The sequence below is a fragment of the Sardina pilchardus genome, chromosome 10 (assembly GCF_963854185.1).
Source record: "Sardina pilchardus chromosome 10, fSarPil1.1, whole genome shotgun sequence".
NCBI classification, from domain to species: domain Eukaryota; kingdom Metazoa; phylum Chordata; class Actinopteri; order Clupeiformes; family Clupeidae; genus Sardina; species Sardina pilchardus.
The window spans coordinates 5693025-5717609 of NC_085003.1; the positions used below are offsets into that span (position 1 = coordinate 5693025).

The 24585-nt window shown below is 45.4% G+C and overlaps 2 protein-coding genes across 4 annotated transcripts in view; one reads left to right on the forward strand and one right to left on the reverse strand.

Annotated features, from left to right (window-relative positions):
* Positions 1-798, reverse strand: part of LOC134094379 (coiled-coil domain-containing protein 33-like) — a 75954-nt gene extending 75156 nt beyond the window's left edge. The window contains exon 1 of the mRNA XM_062547883.1: positions 701-798. Coding sequence (XP_062403867.1) covers positions 701-741 — 41 coding nt within the window. The 5' untranslated portion in view covers positions 742-798. The remainder of the gene's footprint in view (positions 1-700) is intronic.
* On the forward strand, positions 1-24342 carry stra6 (signaling receptor and transporter of retinol STRA6). Of its 3 annotated transcripts, none has more exons than XM_062548377.1 (18): positions 1-92; positions 5719-6305; positions 7221-7287; positions 8190-8272; positions 8587-8720; positions 10839-11005; positions 12368-12493; positions 13324-13394; positions 14524-14600; positions 14760-14821; positions 15143-15305; positions 16598-16673; positions 17541-17674; positions 18486-18603; positions 19196-19297; positions 19839-20002; positions 21099-21230; positions 23053-24342. In XM_062548377.1, the coding sequence occupies exons 2-18, from the start codon at positions 6232-6234 to the stop codon at positions 23304-23306; spliced, it is 2004 nt and encodes a 667-aa protein (XP_062404361.1). In that variant the 5' UTR covers positions 1-92; positions 5719-6231; the 3' UTR covers positions 23307-24342. The 3 variants fall into 3 exon arrangements, with proteins under 3 accessions (XP_062404361.1, XP_062404362.1, XP_062404360.1); XM_062548378.1 differs by lacking the exon at positions 1-92 and adding an exon at positions 449-525; XM_062548376.1 differs by lacking the exon at positions 1-92 and adding an exon at positions 682-815.
* The last annotated feature ends 243 nt before the right edge of the window (positions 24343-24585 follow it).

The following is a 24585-nucleotide window of genomic DNA, read 5'->3' on the forward strand; positions in this document are numbered from 1 at the left end:
GTGTTAATTTAAAAGACTTGCAACCGTAGCCTCACATGTTTGGTCTTGACTAAAGGATAAAGGATGACTAACGAGGGGTCCAAGAAATCAAGGTAAAGAAATAACACACATCACTAAGGCGATATAGCCTATAGGTTGCAATGATGAGACGACATTGGTAGGCTACAGTTACTGCCTCTATTAGTTTTGATATTGCAGTAATGTGTTCAACTGGTCATAAAGTGTTTTCTTTTTCCTGACAGGCCTTTTTTTTTTTTATTAAGAAAACAATATGATAACAGCTATTAGGCTATATCAGACCATTTACGCATGCACTTTGCAACATGTGGGTGGGTCTACTCATTTAAAACAGCCTTTTAAAGGTTAAGAGTTTATTACTTTTTAAAGATTAGGCCTAAAGCTAAATGTCCAGTTGATTACGTGTCCAGGCAGCGACTAAATAAATGGAAAATAAAGCGATTTCTCTCATTGACAAAGATGAAGTTCAGTTGTTCATCAAGCAAGTCATATGGCTAAATGATGAAGGTAGGCCTACGCGTTTCACCTGGAAGCATGACAGCAAGCACGTTTAAAATTCGATCATCGTTAATAAGATGTTATGATGTAGGCTAATGTTACTGCCAATATGCATTTATCTGGCCACTATTGTGTACGGAAATACCAGAGGATACCATACCAAAGCACTTGCTGCATCATTCACCTTGCAGCAAGCTGCGGACGGGTTTCTGGTGAACACTGCATTTGTGGCTGCCATGTGCATCTTCAGATTCCCCTTTCCTCTACACCTGTGCGTCTTTCACTGAGAAATTGAGATGGTAAGTAACTACAAAGGCGCCACTGTTTGCCACGGTGCAGTCGAAACCGCTTCAAAGCGTGCTCATTTTGAGAACATTGTCCATCAGACATAATCCTCCATGTGGAAAGACAGAGAGGCCGGCGCGTTAAGGACTGAACACAGGCAGAGTCTGATCATCTCAGAAACACAGAAGGCCCTGTGGGCGAGCTGAGAATTATATAGAGGTCTGCTAAAACTTTATCAAAAAGTTCCTAATTAATCCAGAATTACAGCGCAGCCCTGCTCTTTAGGAGAGCTGCGGATTTATCAGTTCAAAGCTTCAGATCCGCCACGGGTCTCATGGTATCATTTGTAGCTGCTTATTCTTGAACATTACAGGAAATTGTCTGTCTTCTCTAGCTTGGCAACAACATCACTTTGTTAGGTCGTCGACATCGATGGTGAGGTCGTTCTAATTAGTTGTGTAGTGGTTACAGGTAGCCTACTTACAGGTCTTAGCCACTGAATAAAAAGTAATAGCGGTCTAATTTCAAGCGAATTTAACCGCGGTCAGTAAATCTATAATACAGAAAAAGAGAAGTGTTACCTAGAGCCAGTCACACATTCTGACAGTCTGTCTAAACACCATGATCTGTAATTAAGAGAGCATTGTAAATGACTTCTTCCGAACATACTGTAGGTGTGGATGAGCTGCACTGATAGCATTGCCCAGTACTCTGCTCAAGTGTTGATGGATTCTGAATATCTGTGTCCCTTTTCATAATACTGTTGTAAAGTGTGTTGATTGTAAATCTTTGATTTGGTGCCTTTCATTATCCTTTGGGCTAAAAATGTATAGCATCACATACAAATCAACGCTATGAATAAAATCCCAGACACAAGAAGACCACCAACACCATAACATGACCACAGAAATCATATTAAAACCCTATCATAGTTGGTATAGTGCTCTCCCGAATGAAGGAAATGGCTAAGGCCTGCCTGTCTGATGTCTTGGTGACTCAGGACTGTGATTTCCCACACGGCGGTGGAATTCCACAGAGACGGGCAGTCTTTGCGCAGGCTGATACAACCGCGCGTTTCCCCATGGCTCCAGGCCAGCCTATGCAAAACTCAGTGACTGACACAGATAGTTCCTGTAAAGGTCAGACGCAGAGTAGCCCATTCCGTTTTGCCTCCTCTGATTAAGGTAGGAAATATATCTCTCTCTGTGGTGAAGCTATTTTTAAATGCCTACCCAAATACATCTGCGCAGGTGCCTTGCCAATAAATTAGATTTGATTACTTAGTGTGTGATTTCAGATGCAAAGAACTCATCCAGCCAATATCATTTAAAAAAATAATAATAAAATAGAACATTGACAAATGTATCACTTAAAACCGTTAACCTTTTGTTTGTTATAGTGAAGGATAGGTTAAAGAAAAGGCACAGCAGGGATGAAGCTTCCTGAAAATTGTGGTCCTGGGGTTATGAGGAAGAGTAGCACAGTGTTTCACGGATCAGGTTAATCCCATCCATGGGAATCTGGGAAATTCCCTCTATGGAATTTTAAAGGCCTTATATTTCTACTACAGAATGTTTCCAATCTGTGATTCCCTATTGTGCCTTTGTCGGGCTGGCAGACCCACCTCAGAGCTGGGGAGTTTTGAAGACAATTGGGGTTAAACAACCATCACTTGTCTTTGGCACTAAATGAATGTCTGTTTTTCCTCCATTAAACGTTCCGCTCTGTCAGTGAGACACCTAGTTTAACACATCACACCACACACACACACACACACACACACACACACACACACACACACACACACACACACACACACACACACACACACACACACACACACACACACACACCACCACCACTATTCCCAGTTCTTGTCTTTAACTGGCAGACTTAAGCGCTCCCGTGGGGGTTGTTGACGGATGACGGCCAGTGTGGAGCCATTATGAGGAGCATCCATCTTACTCTCCCGCTCACCTCTTCTCTCCTCGGTGCCTTTAATCAGATTCGCTCCTGTTCTGTCCCGTCACGCTGTGCCTTGGTGGTGGTGGTGGTGGTGGAACACGCCGGAATAACAGGCCTTTGTAGTGCTGCCAGCGCAGGTTGTGTGAACCCGCTTCTCAAGCTGTGGTTCACACGTCGCTTCGACATTCTCCCGACTCCGCGGTCGGCCGCATCAAGGCCCACGATCTGTGCTTGTGGGAATCATTTTTATAGTCATTTCTGTGGATAGACCAGATGCTTAGCGTTTTGAAATGGGGGTTTAATGGAAAATACGGACCTAGGGAAATATTATCACAAGTGTGTGTCACCTCCCCACCTCACCCCGCCATTAAGAATCATTTTGTGAGCATCTGAGGAATCAGGTTCTGAATTTTGTTATGTTGTGTGGACATCAGTCCTTGGAACATCAAAGCCTTGACATAAGTTATCATTGTTAAATGGTGTGCTCTGTTTTTGAATCTGCCATGTAAGTAACAGAACACCAACCATGTACAGTAACCAAATACAGTATGTGTTTCAGAGTTTGTATTCTTCATGGTAATCTACAACCTTATCTGACATCCTCATCAGTATTGTTTCTTCACATCTTCAGGCTCGCTGGCCTTTTTAGAGGTGCAGGCGAACACGAGCGGATTATGACATTGACTTGAGGAGTGTTTGCATTGGTCCGGAGCACATTAGTGTGCTGCTGTTAATCCAATCAGGCCCATATTAGTGATGGGTGAAGTTCATTGTGTTTCCCCTGACAAGTTGTGGTGGTGAGAAGCTGATCCAAGCCTCAGAGGTTTTAGCCTGGCTTAGTGTTCGCCCATAACTGCACCTGATACAAGCTCCTCGCTCTCTGGCACAGACCCAGGGCCGTGGCAGTGATGTAATTATCACTCTTCAAAGCATTCTTTGTTCCCTGACCTTTATTTGTTAAGGCTCGTCCGTCGTTTTTTGGGGTTTTTTTTGTCTCGAGGGATGTATTAGTTTTGGGGTTCTGTTGCGGCAGCGCTTTTGTTTTAGACACCAGTGGGCGGCTGTGTGTTTTCTCAGGAGTGTTAGAGGTGGATTTCTGTTACGTTTTTAAAACAGTCTCTGACTGTAATCCCGGCATAATGAGGGGGAGCAATTCATTCTGACGCTGGCCTGCTTGCAAAACATGATCAAGGGAGGGGAGAAGGAGGGAGAGAGGGAGGGAGGGAAAAAGAGGGAGGGAGGGAGAGAGAGTGAGAGAAACATGGAGACTTGAACTTACATCACGAACAGATACAAAGGCAAAGCTTAAAATCCCAGTGTGACTCTTTTCCCCCACAGTTCTATTTATGGCTCACGCATGTATTGTATGCAAAGCTGGGTATGTGTATCGCCTGGCCGAATGCGGTGCGGTCACTGCCTTTATTAAAGTGCTATGTTCTTTAAGAGGTATACATATTGGTATAAGCACTGGGAATATAAAATGACCCTTGACCTATTCCTGTCCTCTTTTACAAGTCACTTGTGTTCACACTTTCTCAAGGTGTTACCAAGCAAGTGGGTAATGGGAATAGCCACTCACCAGTCCCGCGGAGAAGGAAGTAGTTTGACTATGGAACGATTTCACTGGGCAGCAGAGAAAGCGTGCTGTTCTGTGACGTGACGTAGCTGGCTCATAAATCAGTTTAGTATATGGTGTTCCCCTGGCGTGTCACAACAAAAACTGATTCAAGAGGTGTTTCCTTGCTTCAGTTTATGACGGTACTCAACTTACAGCTCACTGTAGCAAATGGTTGCCAAGCCTGGTTCATTTTGTAAGTATAATTGTGGTGTATCTTTTTTTGTTTCTACCATCATAAAAAGTGACTTATCTTCCAAAGTGCTTAGTTAATTGGGCTTGTGTCTGTGTTATCTAGATGAATGGTAACATTGTACAGACATGTATATCCTAGATTCCCCTCAGATGGGACTGTCTCTGTGTGTGTGTTTGTGTGTGAGTGTGTGTGTGGCTCTCACTGTGTGTGTGTGTGTGGTCTAAGGTAATTTAACTCTTAAAGCATCAGAGGGTGTGTGTGTGTGTGTGTGTGTGTGTGTGGTCTTAGGTTATTTAACTGTTAAAGCATCAGAGTGTGTGTGTGTGTGTGTGTGTGTGTGTGTGTGTGTGTGTGTTTTGCAGGATAGTTATTCACTGCCAATGTGAATTTTCCTGTTATCATTATGGAAGGTGTGACTCCCTGATAGGGTGTGATAGTGCATCTCTCTCTCGCTCTCCCTCGCTTTCTCTCTCTCTCTCTCTCACACACACACACACACATACATAAACACACACACACACACACACACACATCCACCCACACAACCTTAGGTGTCTGTCGGGCTTAAAAGGCCAGGGATCCCTCTGCCTTTGTCTTTCTTGCTCCTAGCTGTGGAATCTGTGTGGTGCTGTGGTGGTGCTGTGCTGTGTAGTGCTGTACTGTGCTGTGCTGTACTTTGTAGTGCTGTGGTGGTGTTGTACTGTACTGTGCTGTGCTGTACTGTGGTGGTGCTGTGCTGTGTGGTGCTGTGGTCCAGGACGAGAAGTGAAGTGAAGTGAAGTGAAGTGAGTGTGACCTCCAGCCCTACAGCTACAGGTGGCCCTGCAGAACGGAGCAGAGCACGGCTCACCCTGTCTGGAACATTTCTCTCCCTCCTCTCACATCACTCGCTCTCTCTCTCTCTCTTTCTCTCTCTTTCTCTCCCTTTCTCTCCCTTTGCCTTTTGTTCACTTTTTTTCTTGCTTCTACCTCTCTTATTTCCTCTAGTTCATTTTCTCGTTCTCTCTCTTTCATTCTCTCTCAATCTTTCATTTCTCCCTCCCTTTGATAACTTCATTCTCTCCATCCCACCTTCCCATTCTCATTCCCTCTCTCTCTTTCTCATTCTCTCTCTCACTCTCTCTCTCTCTCTCTCTCTCAGGTCCTCCCTGGTCTGTTAGTAATCCTCATCTGAAAAAGGGCCTGTGCAGGGGAGAGGATTGGGGGGTGGCACTCAGCAGCCTGCTCCCGTCACAGTCACATCACACCTCCAGCCTGCCTCACCGCCACAGTAGCAGCAAGGAACCTGAAGAGACACACAGAGAAGGAGAGAGAGAGTGGGGGAGGACCGCCACCACCACACACAGAGGAAAAGAAGAGAAAAACGGGGTGAAAAAGGAAAAGAAAGAAGGAAAAAAGAAACGAGAGAAGGCACCACGGACACTGGACCCCACAACAACGGTGCCAGACAAACCAGCGACGGTTCAAACTTCAGAGAAAACTTTTTTTTCCTTTTTTCCTGCCATCTGCCTGCAGTGAATCCTGAGCCGCGGAAAGAGGAGTCAGGGACACGCAGCGGAGACTCCGTGAGGACCACGTCGAGGGACGAGGAACGAGGGCGAGGACTCTGGTGTGTTTCCCGGAAACTGGACTTGGGTAACACACACCTGGCACCATGAGTGCAGAGGTACAGGAGTACTACAATTATGACTGGTACGAGAACGCCGTGCCCACCAAACCCCCCAAAGAGTGAGTACCCAACTCGTCTGTCTCATGTTGGTGGACGTCTATTCCTGGGTGTGTTTAGTAGGGATGGGAGGAAATGATTTGTCTATAGAAAAAGGTCTGTGCAGTTCTGTAGTTAACTCTTGACTGGGCCTTGTCATTGTCAGTCTGTATATGATGCTGGAGAATGATGTGCTGCAGAGTGATGCTGTGTCTTGTTTTAGACAGTTTGGATTTGAAAGGCCACACTGTACACAAAGTGCTAGTGGTTGCAGTCATGTATTTGAAGTGTTTCAGCCCAGCAGAGCAATGGCAGAACAAAGCTCAGTTCAACTTAGGATGTTTTCTTATCGTACCCGTGGCCTCTATCTATTTTCTCAAAGTTATCGTTCACACTGGCCCTGACACTTAGTGTGTGTGAGACCCCCACTGGCGTTTTCCTTCTCACACTAAAGGTTCTCGCTCAGAACGTGCTAAATTTCTCAGGAACGTGAGTCCAGCTTAGTCACATTGACCAGCAATCGGTTTAAACATGTAATCTGTGCTTGAGGCAAAAGTTTGCCTCTTGCAAATGGTCGCCTGACATGAAGGGGTGGGCTTCTGTGTGCGTGTGTGTGTGTGAGTGTGTGTGTGAGAGAGAGAGAGAGAGAGTGTGAGAGAGTGAAAGAGAGAGTGTGTGAGTGTGTGTGTGTGTGTGTGTGTGTGTGTGTGTGTGTGTATGGGAGGGAGAAAGAACAAGAGTGTGTGTGTGTGTGTGAGAGAGAGTGTGTGGTGTGTGTGTGTGTGTGTGTGTGTGTGTGTGTGTGTGTGTGTGTGTGGTGTGTGTGTGTGTGTGTGTAGAGGGGTTATGTTTGGGGTGATCAGTTACCCACATGTGTGTGAGTAATCGCTTTAGACCTCAGCATCTCACAAGCCTCCTCTCTTCTGTGAACCTTCCAGAATAATCCCTCCCTGTGATCCCACAGCGGACGACAGGCTCTACCACATATCCATCGCAGCAGTGTCCGTGAGTCCTTCTTTCTCATTTGTGCATCTTGCTGTCAATCACTTTCTGTCATTCAGTGTTCTATGCCCCCAATGAGTTGAGAAATGAATGTTCTCAAACACCGTCTGGCCCTTTGCACCAATTGATGTGTGGCTTTCATGTAGAGTAATGAATCAAATGTACCCCACGAACAGAAGCATTGTACACATACAACACAACACAACTACCAGTAAATGCTATTAGCAACATTAGATCAACTAAACAACTCATTTGTAAATCCATGATGCACCATTTGGTCTGAATGCATAGAACTCTAGATGCATAGAACTTTAGATGCAGTTGAATAGCTGGAATTGCAGACTGGCTTAGGTAACAGTTGCATAGAGTTACATCGTCAAGCAACTGAATAGAGGAACACCCCCCTCCTCACACACACACACACACTCTCTGCCTTCTTTGATGCTTATGAAAACACCCCTGTAGTAATTGGGTGTGATGGACCCATGGTGTGACGTGAGCTCTTGTCTGGGATTTTCTGCCGGGTCAAAGGTCAGGGTCATCGCAGGTCACAGGAGGTCTCACGACCCAGCCCTGGTCCTGGTGAATGATCGTGACTAATAGGAGACATCTTCACGTCTGTGTCCGGGGGAGCTGGGTGTAGTGGGTGGTGCTGTGACCCCTCTCTGATGAGGTGGATCCTGGTCTGGGGGGGTCCTCCATCTCTGCCTTTGTCTTGGTCTTCCTCTGTCTTCACCACTAACGACTGTCAAGGGTCATAGGGCAGGTTTGGCTATTTGTCTGTGTGTATGTGTGTGTGTGTGTGTGTGTGTGTGTGTGTGTGTGTGTGTGTGTGTAAGTGTCTCAGGAAGGAGGCCTAACAGGTGTGTGTGTGTGTGTGTGTGTGTGTGTGTGTGTGTCTGTAGCTGGTGATCATGCTGGTGCTGGCAGTACTGGCCAGGAGGAAGAAGGTGAACGATAACCTGAGGGGAATCTCAGGACTGCTCAGGTGAGCCGACGGTACCTTCACACCGACACACAGGATGGTAAACACTGACTTTGACCCCGGGACAGGTTACTGAAGTTCAGGCAGGCACACACTCGTACACAGTTACCCCCAACCCAACGGCCACACACACACACACACACACACACACACACACGTGCCTAGTTGGTTTCATTTAAACAAAAGCAAAAGGGTTGATCTTTATCAAAAAGGACTGCATGCACACACACACACACGCACACACACACACACACACACACACACACACACACACAGGCATTGTTGATATTAAATGCGGGTTCCTCTCCTCTTTGCAGCCCAGTAAATTTCCTGGACCACACTCAGCACAAGGGCCTGGCGGTGGCGGTGTATGGAGTGCTCTTCTGCAAGCTCTTCGGCCTGGGCATCTCGGCCAATCCCCTGCCCTTCGTCAAGGACTCGGCCCACAGAGGTAAGAGCAGGACAGAGTTCTGGGCAGTCTGACAGACATGTGGCTTTCATGGGGCTGGGGAGCCTCGATGAGTTTTAAAATTCCTTTTCTCAATTGAAATGATTGGTTGTTTATGAAGCCAGATTCAAGCCAGTTGTCTGATGAGATGTGTAGCAATCATGGATTTGCTTCCATTAAAATTGGTTGCTAGGTTCTACTGATACTTGTTGTGAAGTGTTGTATACAGTAAATGGATAAAAACGGAGCTCTTGAAAAGTAGCCTTTTTCTTTGGTCTTTGGTGTTCACTCATGCACATGAAATTCCTAGTATGTTCATTGTTCTTCTAGAATAGATCTTGCTCTTGATTTCAGTGTGTTCTCCTATCTAGAGCAAGGTGCAAAGAACCGTACAGTCGTGGGGTTGAATTCCCATTTCTGGAGGCACACCCAGCGGTGGTGAAATGAAATACCTGTAGAGTGTGTCCAGACCCCGTGCCAGATCTGCAACAATAGAGGGAGGACAGGGGTAGGCCACAGCCAGCGGTGCAAGTCACTTGGGATGAAAGTGCCTTTTTTAGCGAATTAGTGTAAATGTAATGTGGTCTTGGTTGGGTAAGAGGGAAAGAATGGCAGACAGTAACCAGATAAAGTAGTCTATGTGTCACAGACAGAAAGGTGTGGCCCACCAGTGTGTGTGGATATCAGTTCTGTCTGTCATTCTCTCTTTCTCTCTCTATCTCTCTCTTTCCCTCTCACTATCTCTCTCTGCCTCTCTCGCTCTCTCGCTGTAGAGGTATCAGGCTGTCTGTGCAGATGGTGTTTTTTATCCCCCGTAGGCTCAGTGAGTGAACTCTACACTGTGTCTGTCTGATGAGCAGACACCCTCGGCAGCGCTTGGCCCCCGTCTCAAAGAGACTAAACAAAAGGAGTTTCTGTCTGAATCATGAGGGAGGGGAAGGGAAAGGGAGAAATGCTCCGTTCGCATTAGCCAAGCAGCCGCCGCTTTTGTTGTTCCCTTTTTGCTCAGATGTCCAGTCCTTCAAGGTGTGTGTGTGTGTGTGTGTGTGTGTGTGTGTGTGTGTGTTGTGCAACTGGATTATCATGCCTGGGTTCGGAGCGCTGCGACTGAAGTTCACTGCTGTGGCTGTTGTGGGGCTGTTTTGTGTTGTGTTGCGCAACGGGCTTGGCCTCTTACAGCGCCCGTGGCCCTGGGATTAGTGAGAGGAACGGTGGCACCATATATGGGACAGCATGGCTAGTAGTGATGGTGTGTTATGCGTCTTATCATTTATGTCAGTTACATCAGTAGCATTCACGTGTGTTTATATAGTGGTCTCCTCTCTAAAACACACAGCATAGGGAAGGTGCGTCATTTCTCACTGTGAGTCATTCCTCTATTCAAAACCATAGCCGTAGTAGTGCATTGTGTCTGAAATGAGCTACAGAAACCAGTTCGCCATCTGTCTATGGTGTTTTTGCATCTTCCTGCGAACCCGTTCATATTTCAGTATATTCTAATAACATGGCACTAATTCAACAGAATGTCTATGTTCTGTCATAGCTGTGTAGCATAATGTGATTGGTTGGTTTCTGGCATGGCTGTGTGACACTGACATTATGATACTGGTTGATTGGTTGACACTGCCACCATTTAATTGGTTGGTTTCTTCTATGTTTGTGTAACACTGATGCAAGAGGGTTGGTTGGTTTTTCTTTCATAACTATGTCAAACTGGTGGAATATGATGGGTTAGCATCATTTCATCATGGTTGTATCATATTGATACAGTTTGGATTGTTCATGTTTTTTTTTTAAAGACCGACTGTCAGATGGACATGAGATTCTGATAGAAGCTGACTCGAAGTTGAGTCGATGCCACATCAGAGCCTTGTACATGAGACCAAAGTCATCTGATAATCTGTAGATGAACTGCAGATGCGTGTTGCCTGCAGGGATGTTTATGGTCTGATGCAGGGCGTAAAGTTCTCAAGCACTGTGCATGGAATTCAGGAATGGGCCAGGCCATTTGAGATCTGAAAATAGATGGTTATATACAAGGGCTTCCCAAGCTTCCGTTGACTTCAGGGAATTTTCCTTGCTCTGAGCCATGCTGATGTCATTGTTGTCCTGTTTCCCCAGAGTACTGGATGATCCTGGCCCTGGTCTACTACCCGGCCCTGTACTACCCGCTGTTGGCCTGTGGCACACTGCACAGCCAGGTGGGCTACGTCCTGGGCAGCCTGTTGTCCTGGTCACACTTCAGCGTCCTCGTCTGGCAAAAGGTGGACTGCCCAAGGACACCAGAGGTAAGGCAGCCGCTGACCCGGGAATTGGGATGAGCACCATTGAAATCAGAAGTGGTCTATGATGATGCGTTTTGCCAATGCTAGGCCTTACATTTCTATAATGCTGCAATTTTTCATTCCAACAGAATAGGAATTTGCGACTCCACAAAGTAGGATGTCAAAATAATCCAGATATTACGTAATAGGTACAGCCGCTTTAGGTCTAAGTTATGTGGAAGTTATGTGACTCAAGTCCAGTCCATTTGATTGGTTGATCTCACACAGTCAGTGCTGGATCACATAGTCATGTCCTCTCTCATTAGCCGGACAAACCCTCAGTGGTATTGTCATGCCCATCATGAGAAAGACTGAGTACACCTCACCTCACATAGTCAGACTCCGTTACATACTGTACAGTCAGAGCTCAGCTTCCAAGCAGTGGGTTACGTTTGCTTACTTTTCAATCATGCGCGAGAAAAGGTGTCTCATCTGTATTTCTATGGTTAAGGATCTGGTGCCCTCCACGCAGATCAGAGTCTTTGAATCTTCGAGACATTAATCCAAGTAAGAGGCTTCTCGGTGTGTTCACTGTCAGCTGTCTCTTCCCGGTTTCACACGACCCAGAGTGAGCCCCCAGCGGGGTAGACTGCTCTTTTCAAAGGCACTTCTCCCGTCATCTTCCAGCCGTGGCTGACAGAACATGTTACAGGCATCTCAACGCTTTACTTGTCTTAAGTTACACTGTTGCGCGCCCAGACATTACCCCGAGGATGACGTTTTAAGTCTGCATCTCTATTAGAGTAACATTGACAGATTTTGACGTGCATGTAGAGAAGCTTAGGACTGTACTTGCTTTCATGCTGTGATCCCATACCGTGATTTCCACAGGAGACTCTATTCAGGCTTTTGGGAATGAATTGCTGGGCCCTGAAAAGCTCTGTGTTCAGTGGCCAGCCAGCATTGGCCAAGCGGCTTGGTCACACTTAATCATTTTAGCATCCGCTAGCTCCGAGAGGAGGGAGGCGGGGAAAGAGTCCAGGCCTGGGCATTGTGAAACCCTCATCTCCTTAAGAACAAAGAACCTGGCCAAGTTTGATTGGTCTGGCAGCATTCTTTGCCCCGAGACGAAATCCAGGGGTATTGTGTGAAAATAATTAATTAATCAAATACTAACATAAATGCGATTATGGATCTCATTTGGATCAGAACGCTCAGAAAATGGAAACTATTCTTATTGTTTCTCTGAGATGGATTGGGCAAGGCAATTTTGGAGAGGTTGCCCAGCACATGGGCTGGACTTTCAACCCATCCACAGCAGATATGTGAAAGGACATGAAAAGCTAAATGTGTTTGTTTGCTTGTTTGTTTGCTACTGTCTTGCAGATTTACAAGTACTACGCCCTTTTCACCAGCCTGCCTCAGATTGCTTGTCTGGCCTTCCTTAGTTTCCAGTATCCACTACTTCTCTTCAAAGGCCTGAAGGGCTCAGACAAGCACGATACCCACGAGGTGAGCACTGAGGGCCGGGGGTCAAGTTACAGACGCCACTTCAGAGAAGAATTTTACAGTTACAGGCAACATTAAGCCCAACTAAGACCAACATTCTAGTTTTCTCTGAAAAACGTTTTTGAATAAGTCTTTAGTATCATACTGTAGTATTATAATCTAAATGTCAAGCCCCTTCACATAACTCTCTCTGTCCCCTCTCACATGAGAGCATGTCCTAAGCGCTTATGAACAGGCTTAACGTGTGAACCAAGTGACGTAGAGACGTGTTAGTGGTGCTGTGGTGCTCATACCATTGTAATCAGCTTTAAAGCCACTGTGTGTTTATGGGACCCACTCAGATTAAGCCCAGATTCGGTAGTGTTGTTTTCCTCGGAGAAAGGCCGAGCACAATACTGTGTTTATTCTCTGATAATCCCAAGAAAGGTTCAGATGAATGCATAATGGACAAGACACATCTTAACTGGGCCCACTCTCTATAAAAAATAATTAAACTGTACTGAAGACATTTGAAGCCAGCAGTAAAGAGTTTTGGTCTGAGACTAACGCGTTCGCTAGCCTTGCAAAGACCAACAGCAGCACAGTTTGCACTGATAAAAGCTTTATTGTCTGGTAACTGGGGTCTTTTGGCAATATGTCATTTGTCAGTAATGCCAGGGTGTATTTGTCTGTCATATGGCCATATATGTACAATCAAAATTAATTTGAAGACAATACCAAAACTAGTTCCACATAACAAAATACCTCAAGAAGAATTATGGTGCACGGTGTTGCTTTAATACACTGGTGCAGTGCATGCTATAACTCACTGTATGTTGTTGGACCCTCTTCAGGACCTGAGGAGCAGCTACTACAGGGATTACGTGAAAAAGATCCTGAAGAAGAAGAAGCCATCTAAAGCGAGGTGAGGATCACCACTGGAAACCCGTTATGGTTATGGTTGTGGCTATGGTTGTGGGATTTGGCAGACGCATTTAGATGATAGATAGATAGATACTTTATTGATCCCCAAGGGGAAATTCAAGAAATTCAATGTCCAAAGTGACTTACAAATAAAAACAAAACAATAGTTAAAATGAACAGTGAACACTTTGAAAATGTTGGTTAGACCACATTAGGCAATGTTAATTGTCAATAGCCTAATGAAAATAAACAAATGCTATAATATACAAACCATAACTCATACGAACACTATTAACTAAGTGCAACAGATATGTCTTTAGACCCCTCTTGAAAGACATGATCAAACCGATGATGTCACTCTTCCACCATGACTAGCTCAGGTGTTTCCCCCAAAGAGGAAAGTGTCTCCCATGTAAATGTCTTCATAAATGCACCTATGAATAGACATTGGCGTATACATTGCAGATGCTGTGTGGAGCATCTCTCTAAATGCCATGTAAATGAAATCCCATGTAAATGAAAATGCTCGAGGTCTTATCAGGAGTATTTCTGTCTCCTGGCCGAAGATGGATGTGGAAAAAGGGCCGGCTACTTTTGCCACATGGGGATAATGGAGCCGTGAAGCGGCTAATCCTGGGCTTTCCATGACCGCTGCCTTTTCTGTCCGGTCCTCCACTTCCTCTAAACTGCTGCCGCTGCTCTTTAGTGTCCACTTATGCAAATGACAGGAAACCATAATAAAGCCCAGGGTTGTCATTTAAAGGACACGCCCACGCTGACTTGGCGTTACCTGGCAACGGGCACGTGAGTGACACGGCTCCCTTCATAGATGGCAGAGATGCAAATGAGCAGCTGATATTTGAAGGCCAGGGATGATGGCCAACAGGAAGTGGTTCCGTCTGGGTGGAACCTGGAATATCTATTCCAGATCTTTGTGTATGTGAATATGTGAGGGAATGCGCGTGTGTGTGTGTGCTTGCACGTGTGCATGTGTGTGATTGTGTGTGTTATGTGAATATGCATGTGCACATACATGTACTTGAGTGTATGTTGTGTGTGTATGCATGTGTTTCTTGATGACTTTGTTTTTTTTTGTTTTTTTTTCTCTGATGGTGTTTATGTATTTGTAGCTCCGGTGCCTCAAAACCCAATCTGTTTGAAAGGATCTCTGATGCCATCAAGTCCTACATCTACACACCGGAAGATGGTAAATGGGGTTCCCATTAAGACGTTTAGAACAACATCACTTTGATCTTCATCCTTACATTGATCTTCATTACAAAGTTCAATTTTTATTTTGCCATTCAATTTGTTTTGTTTTGAGTCATTTTCTGTTGTTAATTTTATTTTCATTCTCCTACACCAGCTTTCAGGTTTCCATTAAAACTCGCCATTTCTGTTGTGGTGGCATTCATTTCCCTTTATCAGGTACTTGACTCTACATGTGTGTTCATATAGTCCACTGGTTCTGAATGACGTGTACAAAGCCAGTCAGAAATGTATTTGGATTTGGATTATTTATTTGATTTATTTATTATGAAATAAATGCATACTATAAGACTAATTGCCTGTTATGTGACATGATCAGTGAAAGGTCTTAAAAATAAAGCTTGCTAATTACTGATTTGATGTGATTTGTCTGCCTACGTGTATCATTGGCAAACCATTTTGTGTGTCTGATGCCTTTCTCCTTTGAGACGGTCTTATTGGTCTCTCTGGCTAAGTGTGCCCGTCTCTCCTGCCCCTCAGATGGCCGTGCTGCTGATCAGCTGTGTGGTGCCCACCCTACAGATCGTGCGTCATGGCGTGGACGAGGACATCGCCTTCCTCCTGGCCGGCTTCAACATCATCCTGTCGGAGGACCGCCAGGAGGTGGTCAAGATCGTGATCTACTACATGTGGTGTGTGGAAGGTGAGCGGGGCTCTCTCACAGCACACAACAGGGGAGGAGAGGAGACCATTAGAAAGACTCTAGCAGACAGCGTCCTGCAGGGAAGGCATGAGGAGTTTGGTTTTTAGTTTGAGTTCTTGGCTTTTCTAGCCTTTGAAGGTAGCACAGAAATGGAGTGTGCAACCTCATGGGCACCGAGTCCGTGGTATTAGGTGTGTATGCTGCACTATAGCTAGCCTTGAGAAGTTTGTAAAATAAACTTGATCATTTTCTCAAGTAAAAGTGAAGATTACACATCAGAAGTGCAAATGTAAGCAAACTTGAAAAAAGTCTTGAAGAACTAGCTCACTGAGGAGAACCTGGACGGTAAAATTCTTAGTAGAACTTTACGATTGGAAGAGCACCTCTAGAGTACTGTTTTCTGATGTTAATACCAGTTTAATGAAACTGATGGTCTAAAGGATTAGTGGAAGAACCATAAGGATCCTGTGGAACGGCCCTGAGTAATGCATGATCTACACACATGTTGGAAACTCTATGAATTGTTAGAGGGCCAATCCATATTAGTTATCCATCAGACAATACACTGATCAGAGAATCGGAGTGTTCATTTGACGTGTAACTCCCCTGCTGGTGTTATCACACTGTGGCCAGTGTCAGGGCTGATCAATCACACTGGAAGTCAGTACACTAAAATAGCACAGAAAACAAAAGTGAGACTATTGAGGTCGAGGAGAAAAATCCCCCGATCAGCTTCACCACCACCACCACCGCCGAATTCCTGAACACCTTCATGCATGGACGCATGCCTCCTTGCAGCAGTCCAATTCCATTAGCGAACAGGAGGAGGAGAGTAAACCTCATTCTGCCCGTCTGCCACATTGATTTAAATCCACATGTGCAAATCAAGCCGGGATCGACACACCGCGGGCCGAGAGGCAGGAATGCTGGCGTCAGCAGCCCAGACCGCTCGGCTGTATCCCGGCTCTCTCTTTCTCTCTCTCTCTCTCTCTCTCGCTCTCTCTCACTCTTGCTCGCTCTCTCTCTCTCGCTCTCTCTCTCTATCTCTATCTCTCTCTATCTCTCTGTCTCTCTTGCTCTCTCTGGGAAGGCCAGGCTCTAAGGCTCTGAGCAAGAAATGCTGAGTAGGCTGAGAAACTGTTTGCCTCCTCTTCAACAGCAGTGGTTGATTGGCTTTGTGATTATTTCTTTCCTCCTCCATCCCTCTCTCTTTCGCTCTTCTCTCTCTCTTTCTTCTGTCTATCTATCTATCTATCTCACCCTGTCACTCCCTTCTTCTCTCCCCCCTCCAGTGTGTTACATCTCGGCCATGACCCTGTCCTGCCTGGTTAACCTGGCTATGCTGATGAGGTCCATGGTACTGCACAGGTAAGACGGAGTCAGGAGAGGGAGAAAAACAACTAGCCAATCATTAATCAGTCAATTATATAGCGGCACAGTGCCAGCTTTGCAAATACCTGATGCTATGTTTCTAAATGCACCTCCATTTATTCATACTATTGGAAAATATGTGCTATTATTGGGGTGTCACATGAGAATGTTAAGTGTATTTTTTTAACATGGTCAAGTTGATTTTGTCATGCACTGTATGTAATGTACAAACAAGTCTCTCAGAATTATGAAATTGGGATGGGCACTCTCAGATTAGCAGAGGCATGCACATCCACACGCATATATACAGTACTCATATTCAGATACAGACACGCACGCAGGCGCGCACACACACACACACACACACACACACACACACACACACACACACACACACACACACACACACACACACACACACACACACACACACACACACACACACACACACACACAGAGATAGAGAGAGAGGGAGACAAACCCAGGGCTGATAATAAAAAAAGGAAAGTGTTTTTATGACTGCCTATTATTACTTAGATAGCTATTATTGCATACGGGACTGCCTCAATTATCTCTCTTAAATGAAAATGGGGGGGTCATTAACAGGAAATAATGGTGTGTCAAATTGCTGTCTAAGTTGAATTGTGACCATTTAATTCAACACATTACTCCTCAATTTGCCTCCATACTGCAAGCACAATACATCTAATGTCTTCATTGTGCCCCAAAATGATTTTATTTAAAAAAAAAACACTCCTTTGTCTTCTCTGCATTCTCTCTCTCTCTCTCTTTCCCTCTCTTTCTCTCTCTTTCTCTCTCTCCCTCCCTCTGCATCCTTTCCCTCTTCTTCATTCTCTGCCTCAGGGATAACCTGCGTGGCCTGTACAGGGGGGACATCTACAACGTGTTCAACTGCCAGAGGAGCATCAGGCCGTCTCGGCCGGCGCTGGTCTGCTGGATGGGCTTCACCAGCTACCAGGCCGCGGTCATCTGCCTCAGTGAGTAGCACCGGCACCGGCACCGCACCACCACAGGAAGTGCTCACATCGTCCACTTCCTCTGGGCGATGAACCAAACCACCCCGCTCTCTTGTTATTTTTGTTTATCCAGTATCTATTATTGAGCTAATCATTACCAGATTTACTACAATTACCTGGTCCTGCATAAAGAACTGATGTATACATTTAACATATAGGTATAAATACACCTTAGCATAATTCATAAATATATAATCAAATATAGGTTTTAGCTGTTGTAAATGCTGAAGTGGAGAGCAAGTGTTTCTCATTGTGTTGTGCATTTGTAGCTCTAATGCATGATTGATAGAGAATTCATCTCCCAGCATTACGTTAACTGTCTAATGTCACTTTAGAGTGTGTTTAACATGACAGCACTACAGCACTGGGTAAATATTAATAAGATGCGTGGATGGACTGAAAACATTCATCATGAAAGGTTTTGTTTTATGAGTGAAGGGTGCATTTGTATTTGAAAAAGATCAAGCAAGCATTTTCTGCAGCTAAAGCAATCCTCATATTTTGATGTTTTAGTAGGCAATTAATCATCAAATGTGTCATGCTTTTGTTGTCTGGAACAGCATTCAACAACAGTGTCTGGATGTTTTTTTTTTTTTAAATAAATGAGAGCTTTGAGGACAAAACGAAACCCTCTTGCAGTGCAGTTGTTGTTTTTTTTTCAGAATTTGTTATTGCTGCTTCTCATTAGTTTAGCACATCTGTGAGTTTGGTGTGTGCTGTATCTGTATTTGGGATGAGCTGGTATATATCACTGTCCTGTGTCTGTCTGCAGGTGTGACCATCCAGACACTGGTGTTTTTCATCTGTCTGCTGTTTGCTGTGTTCCTGGTCATCATCCCCATCCTCTACGGCCAGAACCTCATGCTCTTCCACATCATATCAAACATGTGGTGAGTCAGCGCGCCCTCAATAAGGGAACTTTCAGTTACGAGAGGACTCGTAGCTACATAAACATGCAGACAATGCACAATAACGTGCACACACTGTTCTCTGTTGCTACTATGCTTTGGAGACGAACACCCAAGAATGTTCCTCTCTTATGCCAGTATGATGAATTGTAACCATAAACTGATCTTCAGTCTTATACTGATGATGATGATGACCATGATCAACATGATGGAAGATTATCATGATGATGATGATGATGATGATGATGATTATGATGATTGCGGTGGTAGGGATGATGGTGATGATGGGCATATTAAAGAGGATAATGGTGAGGACTTGGAGGGCGTCATTGCCTGACATAATGCATCTTTCTTGCCCTTGTTATGCATTTAACCCACTGCCCTCACAGTGAACTAAGTACTCCTAATGGCAGCGCATCTCTGGCTCTTGGCAGGCGATCTCTTGGCTCTCATCCCTATCGATCTAATATCCCACAGAAGAGGCTCCTCAGGCTGCTTCCTCTCCAAGCCTCCCAGCCTGCCTCTTGTCTCTCTGCCTCCGTTAAGCCTCCTCTCTTTTGTCCTCCGTGTTCAGGCCCTTCTGGTTGATGCTGTTCCTGGCCGTGTCTGTTCAGCACTTGGCTGCCAAGTTCATGTTCATTAAGAAGGTTTCCGGAGCACGAGACCTCCACAACAGGTGAGGTGAACTGTTGTGACCTTTTGACCTTGAGCGTGATCTTGCATCCATCAGAGATAGCAGGCGACTCTAGAATAGGTCTGGCACTGATCTGGCAGATCCACACACTGCAGCAGGAACTAATCAGGATCAGGAACTACACTAGTCAGAACTAATCAGCACTGATCTGGGTCCAGTTCAGGGGCAGTGTGGTCAAATGGATCAGAATCAAAAGAGAAGGCTGACGATGGATTTGAAGTGATTCTGTTAATGCGGTACTTTATCATATCTTAAGATAATTCTGCAGCTACATTGGCACAGTAAAGAGTTTCAGGGTCATGGGTATACCACACTTCTCAGGGAGCACACATGCAAGTAACACATATTGCCTGTTTGAACTGTAAGACACGAAGATCTGCTTAATTAGATTGAAAATATAACTGTAACGGCATTCCATCCTTGAGTCCAAAAAGTGATGACTTGTGTGTTGAATGCATAACCCTTTACTTCCATGCGTCGCATGCTGATGTGAGTGAATGTTCCCGTTTCTGTCTCTCTGCAGGGGTAGTCTGTTCCTGATGACCTACCTGCTCTTCCCCGTCAACGTCCTGCTGGGTGTGCTGTTGGGCATCTGGAGGGTGGTCATCACGGCCCTCTTCAACATCATCCACTTAGGCAGGGTGGACATCAGCCTCCTCAACCGCAACGTGGAGGCCTTCGACCCAAGTGAGTCCCGGTTCCTCCACCTGATCCTTTTACAGTGTTTAGAGTGTGAAAGGCAACCCAGATGTGTGTCGCATTGATCTCACTCTACCAAACAGCAGCTCTCCCCCAGACTACCACTAGTTCACTCCTGTTTCATTCACTCCTGAACTTTCAGTTTTCTAAGGAGCCATTTTATCCATCTATCCATCCATCCATCCATCCATCCATCCATCTATCCATCCATCCATCCATCCATCCATCCACCCCTGCTCAGGGCTGGCTACAGTGGAGCCCAGTTGAGCATAGTCACATCATTAATTCTTTAATGTTTCAGGCTTTATAATACAAAAACGTCAGTCTTCACGGCAGCAGTTTTATGTACTGTGTGGATCACAGTGAGTGTGCAGTATCTAGTGATGGTAATTGAGCAGGGTCTTCAGATGTGTTCCTGTATTAAAGCATTGATTCAATACACATGTTGGATTTATAAATGTCCTCCTGGGTATGATTTCGTGGAGATCCTCTCACAAGCAGCACTCCCACCTTTATGGTAATGTTGGCTCTCTACTCAGTATTCTGTGCTTTTTTCTGTTCTGTTAGCTTATCCCAGCCAAGTACCCATAAAAAAAGTGAGAATTGCATAATTTTCCTAACGGCTACAAGTGGAAGCTGTGCCTATGTACACACACTCTGAGGGATGCTGGAGGCTGAATGTTATTCAGATGTAAATGCCAGGCAGTGATTTCCTTGCAATTCATGCCGCGGGCTGGGAAAGGGGGGTGTGGGGTGAGATGAGATGCGTATCGAACGAGAAAACCGGCAGGTAACCATCGCCAACAGAGTCGCCATTATCTCTGATTGCTTTTGATCGCTGAGCGCTGGTAATCTCAGTGCAGATTGCTTTCGGACCGACTCTTTCTCTCTCTCTTTCTCTCCCTTCCTCTTGCTCTCCATTTCTCTCTCTTTCTCTCTCTCTCTCTTTGTCTCTGTTATTCTCAGTGTCTGACTAAGATTCCCCACCGCACCCCTACCTCCACCCTTCCCCATCCTCCTCCAGCTGCCCCCTCTACCCCCTCCGTAACCCCTCCTGACGCCCTTGGTGTTGTCTGCTCTGCAGGTTACCGCTGCTATGCCCATTACCTGAAGATTGAGGTGAGCCAGTCTCACCCGGTCATGAAGGCCTTCTGCGGCATGCTCTTGCAGACCTGCAGCCAGGACGGCATGCCACGGACCAGAGATGCCGAGGAAGGTAAGCAGTTTGCCGAGGACACACACTCGATAAATCAACTGCTCATAGAGCAGGCCAAAGCTTCAGTGTGAAAAGGCAAAACAAGAAAACAGTAGGTAGCACAATAAGAGTTGTGACATAAATAAAATAAAATAAATCTGTGTAATGGGGCCACACGTGCATAAATGGTGAATGTCACGGACACTTTTAGACTTACAAATGACTGCAGTGTGCTGAGAACAGAGGTAAAACTAATAGATAACATTGTTATAGTCGGACTACCAAAAGCCACATGTGGGATATGATATGATATATGACCCCCATATGATCAGGGTGAGCTTTAGTTTTGATGCCTCCCTGGCTTGTCAGAATGAACAATGAGTCGGTCCTCACTGACGCTCGCTACGCTGTGTCCCTCCACACTGTCAAGGCCAGAGCGGTCGCGGTGTGATGTGCCGTCGGCCTGCCTAATGTCTAAAAAATGGATTCATCAACGTCGCTGGCACAGGGGCCGGCCGGCAGGCAGACATCTTTATACTGATTGAATCTGTCAGTGTAAATCTGGCCACGCTGAGCAATCATTTAACATGGCCTCTCCATTGCCCTCAATCAGACCTGTCGCCTCTCCCTAAGCAGCTGCACCTCAGCTGTGGCCTCCACTCACTGCGGTGTGTGTGTGTGTGTGTGTGAGGCCAGGGCATATTTTTCCTGTCAACAGTACGTCTTAATTTTGGATTTCCGGGCCAGAAAACTCAACTGTCTCCTTACTCTAACCCCCACCCCCACCGCCCAACCCACACACTTCCCTTGATACATCCTCTTTTGCATCTCCATTTTGAGCGTCAGATGAATCCAGCTTGCTCTTAGTCAACCCACGCAGCGTGTTTCAGTAAGACCGAACCAAAGGAGGATAATTGGGAACTCGCATTCACTGACTCTTGCGTATCATATCGATGACACTTCAGTAACTCGCATTCAATCTAATAATCTTCTAAAACCCAAGTGTTTGTGTGTGTGATCAGATTATAAATCCTGTGACCCCCCCCCCCCCCCCCCACCACACACACACAAACACACACACACACACACACTACCCTGGTGCATTTTGTTGCAGCCACAGCGGTCCCTTGAGCGAGTGAACAACTGCTGGTTTTTTGGTGGAGATTAGCTGTGGATTACGCAGATGGGTCTGGCTAATTGACTGCTTCATATTCATGCGGCCCATAGGGCTTGGTGTTACAGGGTGTAATTGTAAGCCCAATATGTTCCTACTGTGTGCATACGATTATGTCAACACCTGCTATTATTAGAATGCTGTAAATCAATTCATGTACTCTTATCAGACATCACCAAACAATGTTCCGTAAAAATGTAGTCTGTAATTCCATTCCAAAACTCTTTTTTGGCAAATTTCGACTAAATTTCATTTTAATTTAGTACAATCCGTTATGGAAAATTCAAATTCACAAAAATAAGTGCTGTATACTCTTTCATACAATTTGCTTCAGTCATTTTGAAAGCACATTTATTGATTTTGTTTACAAACTAGACATCGTCCAAAGATAACCTATGTGTTTCCTATGGTGAGTTGTGCTATTCAGTGCAGACTACCCGATCACAAAATGGGGTGGGGTTGGGGGTAGGGGGAGTGGGATGAAGTGTCGCCTCACTGAATCCATCAATGGCTCTGGGCCTTTAAAAAAACACATCTTTGGCTTGTATTGGCTTTTTCTCAGCCTCTTTCCATCCTCCAATCAGTCGAGTCTAATGAGACGCATGCATTGTGTGCGCTGGGGTTTTTGAGTGGTTGATCCTCACGTAGGGTGCGTTCAACCCTCCACAGGCATCCAGCTGGTGCAGCAGGAGAAGAAGCAGAACAAGGTGTCGAGTGCGAAGCGCGCCCGGGGCCACTGGCAGCTGCTCTACACGCTGGTGAACAACCCGTCGCTGGTGGGCTCGCGCCAGCACTTCCAGCGCCAGAGCTCCGAGGGCTTCTTCAACGGCACGCTCAGCCGCACCGGCAAGGACGGCAGCAAGAAGGACGCCGGCGGCCTCAAGGAGCCCAGCAAGGAGGCGGAGAGCGCCGGCTCCAACTGAGCTGGACCCAGCCATTGACCACCCCCACCCCCCCTATCCCCCTGACTGTCCAGCCCAGTCCAGCCAAGTCCAGCCTGACACTGCACTCCAAGCCACTAGGCCTCGTTAGTCTCTCACACACACATGCGCGTGGGCCTGCTGTGGACTCCCCTCTCGGCCATATTAAAGATGCTAGTATTATCTGTCTGCTGCTGCTGCTGCTGCTGTAGAACTGACCTGCGTTGGGTGAGCTCAAGTGAGTGTGCTCATGTAGCGCTGGACTTCAGGACAAATTCAGTTCAGTCCTATGGGTGGGGTGGAGGAGTTCAATCCAGCTATTTAATAGCTATGTCCGTGAGACATTTAGCTGCTAAATGCCTTGATTTGACAGCCTCTCTAAAATGCAGGCAGTGATTTGTTTGTCTATATGTATGGGTGAGCGTGCACTGCATGCATGGGTGAAAGACCTGTATGGGCCATCTCTCTCTGTGTGTGCCTGTGTGCGTACGCATTTGTGTGTGTGTGTGTGTGTGTGCGTGTTTGTGTGTGTCTGAGGCTGTTATGTTCAGAAATACACAACTCGACTATCAGCAAATTGGCGTGGCACTGATGTTGTCTCTAACCATTTCTGTAAGGTTAGAATATTTATGAGTGTACAAAGTGTTCTATTTTGAAGATTTAGCTCATGTTAATTTGAAGTGCCTATAATTGTACACACAGATTGGTGAAATGGTCACCGGTTGTGAAGAGAATAATAATATAGTATATAGTTGAATGTGGATAGGTCCAACTATTTATATACAAGATAGATTGACCCTTCTGTTTTGTTTGTCATCTATTATTTGTCTTGTGTAACCATCCAAAACCATTTTTTTTCTCATCTCTATACTGTGAAATTGTATTTCAACACTGGACCCTCTGCTTTCATCTCTCCTTTTGATATCACATTCTTCACTATATGTTGCTGCTCTTTATGTGTCAGAACCATGTCTCACGTTGCTTTTGAGGAAATCTAGTGAATTTATTTGTGATTAAAAGAAAGAAGTGTGAATAATAACACTTGATTGTTCGTTATTTCGGTGGAATTTGTTTGGGTTAAGTGCTATTTTGAAAGAACAAATCAGACAATTCAGGCTCCATGGGGGTTATGGAGAGCCTTGAGGAAAATATTCTTGACTCTTGAAAAGCGATCTTTATGGATGTTAGACCAGGCCTACAACTGTAGAAAGACGTTATTTTCGTAAACAAAAATAAATAAACAAATAAATAAAACGCTCTTCTCATTGCTCAACATGTTGCA

Bases quoted from the DNA above. Each gene is read 5' to 3' on its own strand.
- stra6 (XM_062548377.1), top strand. From the start codon at position 6,232: ATGAGTGCAGAGGTACAGGAGTACTACAATTATGACTGGTACGAGAAC. The intron at 8,273-8,586 runs GTGAGCCGACGG...TCCTCTTTGCAG, and splicing joins GGAATCTCAGGACTGCTCAG to CCCAGTAAATTTCCTGGACC. The intron at 20,003-21,098 runs GTGAGTCCCGGT...TCTGCTCTGCAG, and splicing joins CGTGGAGGCCTTCGACCCAA to GTTACCGCTGCTATGCCCAT.